The sequence below is a fragment of the Rousettus aegyptiacus genome, unplaced genomic scaffold (genome assembly GCF_014176215.1).
Source record: "Rousettus aegyptiacus isolate mRouAeg1 unplaced genomic scaffold, mRouAeg1.p scaffold_m13_p_6, whole genome shotgun sequence".
NCBI classification, from domain to species: domain Eukaryota; kingdom Metazoa; phylum Chordata; class Mammalia; order Chiroptera; family Pteropodidae; genus Rousettus; species Rousettus aegyptiacus.
Window position 1 is genome coordinate 103,680,757 of NW_023416309.1, and position 10,928 is coordinate 103,691,684.

Here is a 10,928-nt window from a genome sequence, read left to right on the forward strand (position 1 = left end):
CTCCGATGTGATGCCTAGAGTTTCCACGTCCAAGCCAGTTTCCCAAGCCTGTGCCACTTCCCAACATGGTCGCTTGGGAAGGCATTCCTGTCCCCACTGCTGTTTGAAAGCTATGAGCCCATGATGAGTACTCCCCTCATTTTTTATTGTCGGTCTTTGTTCATGTTAGGCCATAGGCCATTTCAAGGGAAGAGAAGGAAAGCAAAATGTGATTGGTCCAGTGGGCCAGGACTTGGTGTCTGCCATGGTGTCAGAAGACATGGAGCTGGGGGTGGCAGATAGGTCTGTGAAGAGAAGTATGTGCCATGAGGGTTTAAATTTTGTTGTGGCCAAATGAGTGCTGGCTCTGTTAGAACTGTGCTATATGGTCTGACAACATATTTTATGGGAAATACATGATTCCTACTCTTTAGTTTTTAAGGGGAAAACTGGGAGAGTAGTGCTGACTATTCATCTCGATAGACTAGGTTGTGCAGTAACAAACCCCCAAATCTCAGAGATTGAACACGACAAAAGGGCAGGAGATGTGTTTTTCAGGGTAGGCCTGGAAGTACTTATTTCTGCCCATATCTGCCAAGTTTAGTCACGTGATTCCAGTCTAATTATAAGGAAGTTCAAAAATGTAGTCTTCCCATGTACCTAGGAAGAGGAAATAGAGTGGTGAATAAATAGGAATGCCTCTGGCACACCATGAAATTAGCAAAATGTCTGGACTATAACCAACGTCATCTTGTTCACTGAGAGTTGTTAGTATGGACAATGCATACTCAGACCTAACAGAATGATGCCTTTAGCCAGTCTTCAAATCCAAGGTTCATTGTTAATGACCAGTGGTCCTGACAAACAGATCTCTAGAGATTGTCCAGTCACCTGTGAATTTATCTTGAGACAGTAAATATTTGCTCAGACTGAGAAAGTAAAAATCTGCCCTGCCGTTCATCACAGTTAAACAGACACAGATAAAAAGCAGCCGCAAAGTTAACAGGAAACGATATTTCTCCCAAATACACTGCAACTTAAAGTGTCACAACAATTTCCTTCTCTGAGTGACTTTAAAATTCACTGACAAATTTTGTTCTCTAAAATCAAACTGTCAAAAAGTTTGCTGCTTGAAATTATGTAAGTAAAAATGAAGCCTTGCAGTCTTGCTTGAAGACTCTAAGTCATTTTGATGGAGAAGTGGCCTTGATTTCCAGCCCACATGTACAGCTTCTGAACAAAACATTCCACATTTGAAAAAAGCCAGTTGCAAAAGATCACATATTTTATGATTCCATTCATATGAAATGTCCAGAACAGACAAACCTATAGAAACAGAAGTAAATTGATGTTTGCCTAGAACTAGGGAAATTGGGGAGAAATGGGGAGTGACTGCTAGTGGGTATAGTATATCTTTTGGAAATGGTTAAAATGTAAATTGATTGTAGTGAAGGCTGCACAAATCTGTGAATATACTAAAAGTCATTGTGTGCTTTAAATTGATAACATATATGTGAATTATATGTCAATAAAATTGTTATTAAAAAATGAAGAACTGGGTATAGGAGTACAATCTGCTCTCAAATAATTTGATATTGTAACAGAAACAGACAAACATTTTGATATAAAAAAAGGTAAGTGCTAAGGTACAGACACACAGAAGGGTTATGTAAGCATTCAGCGTAGGTCTTCTGAACCCAACTGGAGAATCTGGAGATCTTTTCCTCCAGTGGGAAATAATGTCTGAGGAGAATCTTGAAGGAAGAACAAAAATGAGCCAAGTGAAATGAGGTGGAACACAGAGCAGCAAAAATACAGGAATTGGGAGAAGTACTAGGAGCAGGCTGGTGTTTCTAATCTGCAAAGTACAAGGAGGAGAGAGCTGAGCCCAAGCATCTTGGGTAATACACAACAAAAGAACAATTCATAAGTGAATTATTAGTTACAGCTAAAAATTCAGGGTGGACTCAAGGTTTTATAGAGGTGGTGATGGCTAAACTGGGTCTTGAAGCATGGTAAAGATCTTATCAGAGAGACAGAAGCAAAGAGAGTGATAAAGAATTTGTATTCAGAGTTCAGTGAGTAATTCCCTCTAACCAGAGTGTAATGTAAGGACGAGAATGGGAAAATGAGTAGATTTGAGATTATGGAGGTTTTTATATAATAAGTAACAAAATCTATGCCCATGTACTTTGTATACATTAATCCATTTAATCCTCACAAGGCCATTCAGCAGGTAAATAAACTGAAATCAAGTAAAGGAACTTGCCCAAGGTTACACCTGTAAGTATAACAACTGGGTTTGAACTCACCCAGTCTAACTCCAGAGGCTGCAAACTTAAACTGTCCAGTTTTCTATCACACCAAATCCTTTGGAATTAATCTCACCAGCATGAGGAGCCACTAAAAGGTTTTTCAGCAGCTGCCACTTTGTTTCTCCTCTATGTTCTCCTAATGACCTCAATTTTCTCTTTTGGGAGAGCAGAAGGAAAATGGAGAGGGATATTTGGCTCCAGATGCCTCTTCTGATCACCCTCCCTCTTCAGAATGGCCTGTTTCATCTGAATCGCAAGCCATCTCTTGAATTTAGGAGCTTCATCATTAGGATTGCTGCTTCTATTTAAATGAGTTTATTACCTTAAAGCTCCAAGGTCTTATTTTGTGTTTTCAACCTTCCTGTATTGGTAAAGCAAGTATTGAAACTGGAGGGCTATGGAGCCTGGGGCTGGGGCTGTCTGCGCCACTCAGACTTACCCAGGAGTTGGTATATTTAGAATAAGCACTTGTTGTCAGTACGGGTGATATGAGAAGGCAGCAGGTTAACGCCTTCAAAAAAACTGTCTTCCTTTCTTAGTCCCTTTTAGGGTATTTAAAAGAAAATATGGGCATTATTGCGGAGACTACGTGATGGTTGGGGGTGGAGGGGTCTGTTGTGCTTCAAAGAGCTGTTTCTCTGGCAACAGTGGTCCTTCCCGTAGCTTTAGCACCCAAGGAACAAAGATGGGAGTAAGTTTGGAAAGAATGCTAGACCAGAAGGATTGTGATCAGTAAGCATAAAGGCATTAATCATAAGTTGCAGGGCAACTTTCTATGGCAGGGGACATTCCAAGCTCTGGGTCAAGCTGCTGGGGACACTCTATTGTTAGGCTATAGGGCAAGAAAAAGTGAAGCCAGGGACGCTGTGACTTTTACTAGTAGTGAGGGGTGAGGATGGGATCTCAACTGGGCCCTTCTTCAGTATCATCCTTATTTACAGGTAGCAAAGACAAAGTTTAGAGAGACTAAATAATAGGGCAAATCTCATCTTTGGGTGGCTATTTCTTTCTCGTAAAATGAGGTTGTTCAACTACATATTCCTTTGCAACAAAACATTTATCGTTCTGAAACCTGCTCAAAGTTGAGAGGCAATTTGGAAGCAAAATCAGTTTTTTAATTCAAATGTATCTCTACGAGCTCTCTCTAGGAAATAAAGTCAGGCACGTTCCGGGGAACCGGGAGGCTTCACCTCCGTCAGGTTTTGAGCAGCGGAAAGAGAGGAGTGCGTACGGGTGCAGCAGCGGAACGGATTTTGCCGGCAGCGGGGACGCGTTTTTACAACGGACCAAGGAAAGGAAGTGTGCTACCCCATTGAAAGGACCTACTCCTGGCTGCCGCGGGGTCAGTGCGCGGTCCTTTGAGTTCGGGCTACTCCCGGCGGGGCCTGAACCTTTGAGTTACCGGTGACAGGTGAGGGCGACCACAGGCTCCGAACCTGCTTGTTTTGGCGGCGGACGGGACGGGCTGACCTTGGCCCGCTGCTCTTTCGTTGCTTTTGGTGACCTTGGCCCGCTGCTCTTTCGTTGCTTTTGGTGACTTTGGCCCAGGGTCGGAGCCAATGGCGGCTTGGGCAGCTGTCAGCCTGGGCAGGACCGCTATCGCGTGCTTCCGAGCGCTAGGCCCTGGGGCCCGGTTGGCTGTTCCGCGCGTACCCCTAGCCTCCCTTACTGACCCTCCTGGGTGCAACCCCACTCTGGGCCGGACGCTGCACCTAACCACGGTGATCCCCGCCGGGCACAACAAGTGGTCCAAAGTCCGGCACATCAAGGGTCCCAAGGACACCGAAAGGAGTCGCATCTTCTCCAAGCTCTGTCTGAGCATCCGCCTAGCGGTTAAAGGTGAGAACCTCACTGTCGCCCACCACTGGCTGCTGTTTCCCTCTCTGCATAAGGCCTTGCTAGTCTCCCGGAGCCGGGCTAAGGCCCACCTCTAGCCTCAGCCCTTCATTTTTCTTAAAGACAGTGAATGAAAAAATTCTTTTGAAAAACACTTCTCCATATCCCATACAAACACTGTATAAAGTGTTCTAAAATACCTGAGAGCTAAGTGGTGACTTGCCACTCTTTTGGGTGGGGGGCAGAGCTAGAAATAATGAAATGTCTTAGCTCATAATTTTCTATCTCAGAAGGAGGCCCCAACCCTGAGCTCAACAACAACCTGGCCAACATCTTAGAGGTGTGTCGCAGCAAACACATGCCCAAGTCAACGATTGAGGCATCGCTGAAAATGGAGGTGTGTCTTCAGTTTGACAACCTTGTTATTGATCACAGTCCCTACAGAGCCCATGTCTGGAAGTCCACCAAACATTCCTTAAGTTATCAAAGAAAGGTAGCAATGTGGTTGACACCTTCAATCCGGAGCCTTCTGGTGGCTCTATTTCCATGGCCGTTATGGGAGCACAGTCTGGAATAGGATGGATAGACAATGTACAGAACAATAGAGCCTAGGACTGCTTAGCTGAGTTGTGAGGAGATGAAGTAGAAAGAAGGGACATAGTGTGGGGAAAGCCCCTGATGTTAAATTGAGGAAGAGGTTTGTTTTTCTGCTATTTATGTCTAAAGGAGAAAAAACAGTAGAAGAGAGGGTACAGTTGATAGTGATGGTGGGAGGGGCAGGGATGTAGAGCCCTGGTGTGGGAATTGTCTTTGAGCCCAGCTGAGTGGACTCTTCCTCTGAGCCAAGTGAGAAGGATCTGAGGAAATAATAATCATCTTAATAGCTAACAATTATTGAGTGCTTACTCAGGCCAAGTACTTTGATAAAAACTCTGTATGCATTTATCTCACTGAATCCTCAGAACAGGTAGAAACTGGGCACAGGAAGATTAGGCTACTTGACTAAGTCACACAGAAAATGACAGACTTGAAACCATATAGTCAGTTCAGAGCCTGTGCTCTAACCTATGCCTTCACGTTGACCATGGTGCAGACAAGGTGGTGGAGGCAGAGGATTTTCCCCCACCTGGTGGTCCCTTTCCTCCTTTGTGAAAGAGGAAGGGAGAAGTCATCAGTCGAGAGTTCCTGGAAAGGCAGTAGGGCAGGGTGCTTGAAGAGGGTGATGAAGGTAGGATGCATTGGCAGGGGATGAGTAGAGGCAGCTTGGGAAGTCCAAATGAGATTAGTCATTAGAGTTTTTGATTGAGTGTTTAAATTTTGAGGCCATGCTATTTTCAGTAGCTCTTATGGTAAGGCATAGGTGTGTGAATTTGCATAACCAAGGGGTAGGAACACAGGTAGATTTCATGTGGGATAGAGTATAAGAGGATGTCTTAGTGGGAGTGGTGTGGGAGGGGTAGAAACAAAGCTGGGAGATGGCTGATTGATTGTTCAGTGACCAGAGGAACAGACTCCTTTCCAAGTAAGTGGTAATATTCCAAAAACCTCAAAGGTTGGTCCCATGGGCCTCCTCTCAGAGAGGGGGGACAAGAATAAAGACTTGAGAGTCTAAGTTGCACCCAGAGAGCCCATCTCATGGAGTCAACTTTGTGATGGTGGTGTCTATGACTCTGAGCTGGCATGCAGGAAAGAACTGGAAAAAGGGAAATGTGCTTGTGTTGTTTTTGCAGAAAACCAAGGGCGTTTATTTGTTGTATGAGGGTCGAGGCCCTGGTGGCTCTTCTCTACTCATCGAGGCATTATCTAACAGTGGCTCCAAGTGCCATTCGGACATCAAACATATCCTGAACAAGAATGGGTAGGTGTGTGTTTGGAGAGAGTGAAAGGGGTCGGAATCTCTAGGTTCTAATTCTGTGTAAGGAAAGCACTGTTGTTCCTGGTGGTTGTTCAGGTTTTACACACATTTCATCCTTAGCAGAATCCAAATGGGATAATTTACTCTTCTTTAATGTGTTCTGTACTGGGCAGGATCCAAAAGATTTTTCATCAGGTGTAGAAGGGGCTTCTTTTCCCATGATCCCATCTGTAGCCTTTTAATGTCCAGATCTTAAATGTACCAGCAGGACTGGAATCCAAATGGCACAGGAATGGATGAGCAAAGTCTTTGCATCCTCTAGACTTCAATCAGGGCATAAAATAGACAGTGGGGATATGTCTGGATTATTCCCTTGCCCAGTGGTAGCTGCATCTTCTTCGGGAAGAGAGCTGCTCCATGTGTGTATATATATATTCCAGAGACTGGGTGGGACAGACAGTACTGTGCAGTGCTTTGTGGAGACTGAGTGTTTAAAGGCATTGGTGCTGGCCCATTTCATTTCCTATCAGGGGAATGATGGCTGAAGGAGCTCGCCACTCCTTTGACAAAAAGGGGGTGATCATAGTTGGAGTGGAGGACAAAGAAAAGAAAGCAGTGGACCTAGAGCGTGCCCTGGAGCTGGCGATTGAAGCAGGAGCTGAAGATGTCAAGGAAACTGAAGATGAAGAGGAAAAGAACATTTTTAAAGTGAGTATGAAGCCGTAGTGTTTGATGGACTTCCGAGAGTGTCCTGACAGCCATGTGATGGCATGCCTCTCTTGGTTTCTTTTTTCCTGCACCCAGGATACAGGTAAGATAAAGAGTTCACATATTCCACAAAACTTTATTAAGTGAATACTGGATAGGACTTACTCTACTGAGGACCACGAGAAGGATTCCAAACACTGAAAACTATATCTCTGCCAATGAAGGGCTTAAACCCAGTGATACATTACAATAGTTCCATTCAGATTTTGCAATGTTCTGTCTGGTTTGTCCTGTTATCTCCTGGCTCATCTCCCAACTTTCCTTTGTCTCTAGTTTATTTGTGATGCCTCTTCACTGCACGAAGTGAGAAAGAAGCTGGACTTCCTGGGCTTGTGTCCTGTGTCCTGTACACTAGAGTTCATCCCCAACACAAAGGTGCAGCTTGCTGACCCTGACTTGGAGCTGGCTGCCCACCTCATCCAGGCTCTTGGCAACCATGAGGACGTGATCCAGGTCTATGACAACATTGAGTAACCAGACTGCACATGTCTCCCAGCTCCTTCCTAGGCAACTGGCAGCTCATTCTGGAGTCCTGGTTTCTGCAGCGTCCTTTAAGACAAAAGCAGGTCAGGGGCCTAGCAAGTTTGGGGACACAAGACCTGCAGCTTTGTGGCCAAGGGAATTTCCATACTTCTCTGGGGCCTTTTTGTCATCTCTCTGGTGTCTCAGAGCCCTCCTGGATGAGTTCCCCCCTTCCTCCTACATGCAGACTGGGGCCAGTCAGCTGGTCACAATCTGGTTCCAGGAAGCTGCACCTTGTGGGGATGGTACGTCCTCTGAGGGCCCTCATACTAGAAATTGCTCTTAAATAATAACAGTGGTTGATCTGGGTTGCTGCATTGTTGTATGGCTCTTGAGTATTTCTGGGTTTGTGGCCAGCTTTTTGGACCCTCTTGACTTCTTTTCAAGTCTCTAGGCCTAGTTCTTCTCTTCCGATCCCAGGACTGTTGTTTGTGTTTTTTTAATCGTCTTTAGAAATATAGCTCCCTCCAAGTAGTCTGTGCTCTAATGATGGTCTAATGGCCTAAAAACCTGTCATTCATTCATGCAACTAATATTTATCAAACACCTACTATGTACCAGGAACTGTACTTATCAAGAGCACAAGGTGTTCAGTTGATGCCCTTTGTTAGGTCCTACTCTGAGATGTGGGCCCGCAGAGGAAAGACACAGGACCACTCTCTACTGGAGCTGTCCTAGGGCATTGAAGCTGCTGTGCATGCATCCTCTCCACGTGGCCTCTGTGCCCTTCTTCTGCCAGGGACCTTAACGCTCTAGCCTAATCGGAAATCAGGTGCTATTGATAAGGAACTGCCAGGTTCTGTTTTGTCCAGGCCTCTGTGTGTTGTGAGATTTGTCCAGATGGACCTGTCAGCAGATTGGGCTGTGCTCAGAAAAGGCTCTGCCAAGCTGGTTTGGAAAGCTGCTTGGTCCCCAGAATGCCCAGCCCTAGCTCCTTTTCATCCCTGATGCCAGACGATGGGACACTGGGAGCTGGAGAAGAAACAAGAACAGAAAGAGGGGTGAAAGCTGAGCCAGAAGCCTGGCTACATGGGAAATAGGGCCCTTGATGCCTTTTGCTCCTAAAAGTTACTTCTGGGTTTAGAGAGATCAGGAGTGGCAACCACCTGTGCCAGAGCCCATCAAACATGTTGGGCCTGAAGTAGTTTTTGATCCCTGTTATTCACCTACTTATAAGTTGTTTAAGCCAGTTCTGAGATCAGAGCAATTTTCTTGAAGAAGCCTTAGGTAAATAAGGATGGAAAAGAAGTAAAACCAAATTAGTTATAAATGATAACTTCAGCTTCTAGGAAAAGCATTACTAATTCCACGATGACTTCAACAGCTGGAAAGTGAAGCCTAGGGGGAGGAAAACCAATGAAATAATACGTGATCCTGCCAAAGGACAGGCTGTTATACCTCGATGCTCTTATACCTCATTTCATAATCATGCTACTACTCCTTGAGATTCTTTAGGTTTTACAGGAGATAACTCATCCAAATATCTGAATAGCACATCGTTAAAATAGGGCAACTTAAAATTTAAGTGCTGCTTCATAATTTGTAAGATACTTTCATATTTTATTTATCTTATTGCCACACAAAAATAGTTGTAAAATACGCCAGGTATTTATGCCCAAGTAGGTGTGAGTGAACAGGTCTAATACTACATCTTGTATAGAGAGACCTTGGTTTTTAAAAGAGATATTTTGTAAATGTTGAATATAAATTAATTTAGAGGAATGTGATCATTTTTTAACTAAGGAAGCCCACTCTGGAAGGGAACTTGCCTACTCCTGTGGAGTAGTCCTCTAATCTAATAGAATTTGTTAATGTGTATTGTGTAATCAGTTTTCTTATGTCAAGGCATACAGGACAGCTCTGCACTGACCCCTGGTGGTGCCTTACAGTCTTCTGCAGTTATGAGACAGGCAGAAACGGAACCTTACTTGAACCTATTCTGCCTCTAGATCTGGTAAAGAGACCCTTAGCTATATAAGCTAGTTAAATAACTATTTAACTGAATCATTAAATAAATAGGGTATGAGTTATTCTTTCACTAGATATTTTTCAAAGAATATTTTGTCAGCAAATATTTACAATATGTTAAATAGAAAACAAAGATGTAAAACTGTAATAATGTATGGTCCACATTTTAGAATAGCTATCGTACCATCATAAAGACTAGAAGGAAGTATACCAAAATGTCAAAACTGATTATCTCTAGATGATGGTGTTTTAACTGAGTTTTATTTTCTATAATCATGTATTACTTTCATCAGGGGAAACTTTTTTTTAAAAAAGAAAACTAATTGTATTATTGTCCAGCTAGGGAGACAACGTGTGAGAGGGTGGAAGTCAGGCATACTTTAAAGTCAAAAGAATGCGATCTGGTCCTGGCTTGCCTTTGCCTTATTTTTGGTCATTGTCTTAGCAATACAAAATCATTCAGCACCTTGTAGCTGGTTTGGGTTCACTTTCAGGTATCATTTCAGTGGGATGGAGATATCTGTAATAAGCTCTGTCCATAGCCTTTGCCTCTTACAAGAAGCACTAACGCGGCGTGTACCTGCTTCCCCTCTGCCAGAGGCCCTGGCTGAATCAAACAGGAACAGCGAAGGCTCTGCCTCCAGCCCATTATGGAGATTCAGCCATGGGGTTGAATTACTTTTCTGTCTCTGAAACAGCAGTAAGTAAAGCTGTAAACTCTACAAGACCCCACTTCTAGTCTTATTCAAATCCCCAGAGACTCTTCTGGTGACAATCTGTGAAATGAGCCAGTAGGTCTAGCAAAAGAGTGTTATGCCAGCTACACTAGTTTTGACTGAAATTGCCTTCTTTATTCTATCCTTAGATATGGGATAGCAGTTTTTACTTTTTCCTCTTTTTACCTTTCTTTTGTCTATGCAAGAAAGGTCATATTTATTGCTTTTTTAAAAAGGCAAACCTCATCAAAATACATAATAATAAAAGTCCCATCTAATCCTACCTCCTAAGATACAACCATCATTAACAATCTATATTATTCTACTCATTGGAACCAATCTGCTGGGGAACAATTCTGCCATTTGTGAGTAACTTTGGATGAGAACTTAATCTCTTTGCACTTATTTCTTCAACTATAAAATGGGGATAATAGTAATTATTTCATAGGACTCTTTTGAGAATTAAATAAGTTAATATAAGTTAAGCACTTACAGCAGTGCCTGGTGATCAAAAAGTGTTCAATAAGGAAGTGTTCAATAAGTGTTGGCCTTTCCCCCCTTCACAATATATTTTGGGCACCTTTTGGTATTAATATGAAGAAGTCTGCTTCATTCTTTGTAGTAGCCACATAGTATTTTATTGTATTTATTACTGTGCCATAATTTATTTAACGAGTCTTCTATCAAAGGACATTTGGATTGTCTGTCTTACAAAAGATGCTGCAGTGAACATTCTTTACCTTTACTCACTTGCAAAGTATTTAGGATACATTTATAAAAGTGGAATTTCAAAATGAAAAGCAATTTTTCTTTAAAAGTAAATATCAATAATATATAAACATTGTCATTGTAAAAAATCTATAATTTGTATATCATTCTCAACAATGCAGATAAACTAACGTTGAACTGGTAATCTGAATATATTCCACTTTACCCCTGAATTAAAAGAATTTTCATTAAATCTGGTGA

The 10,928-nt window shown here is 42.9% G+C and overlaps 1 protein-coding gene across 1 annotated transcript; it reads left to right on the top strand.

The window, feature by feature from the left end:
• The first annotated feature begins 3,583 nt into the window (after nt 1-3,583).
• LOC107501892 (translational activator of cytochrome c oxidase 1) lies at nt 3,584-10,928 on the top strand. The gene is made up of 5 exons (XM_016128469.2): nt 3,584-4,133; nt 4,421-4,527; nt 5,861-5,988; nt 6,516-6,693; nt 7,027-10,928. The coding sequence occupies exons 1-5, from the start codon at nt 3,854-3,856 to the stop codon at nt 7,225-7,227; spliced, it is 894 nt and encodes a 297-aa protein (XP_015983955.2). The 5' UTR covers nt 3,584-3,853; the 3' UTR covers nt 7,228-10,928.

Excerpts from the sequence above, each read along its gene's own strand:
- LOC107501892 (XM_016128469.2), top strand. The coding sequence starts at position 3,854 with ATGGCGGCTTGGGCAGCTGTCAGCCTGGGCAGGACCGCTATCGCGTGC. Across the intron at positions 5,989-6,515 it reads CATATCCTGAACAAGAATGG|GGGAATGATGGCTGAAGGAG; the intron begins GTAGGTGTGTGT and ends ATTTCCTATCAG. Across the intron at positions 6,694-7,026 it reads AGGAAAAGAACATTTTTAAA|TTTATTTGTGATGCCTCTTC; the intron begins GTGAGTATGAAG and ends CTTTGTCTCTAG.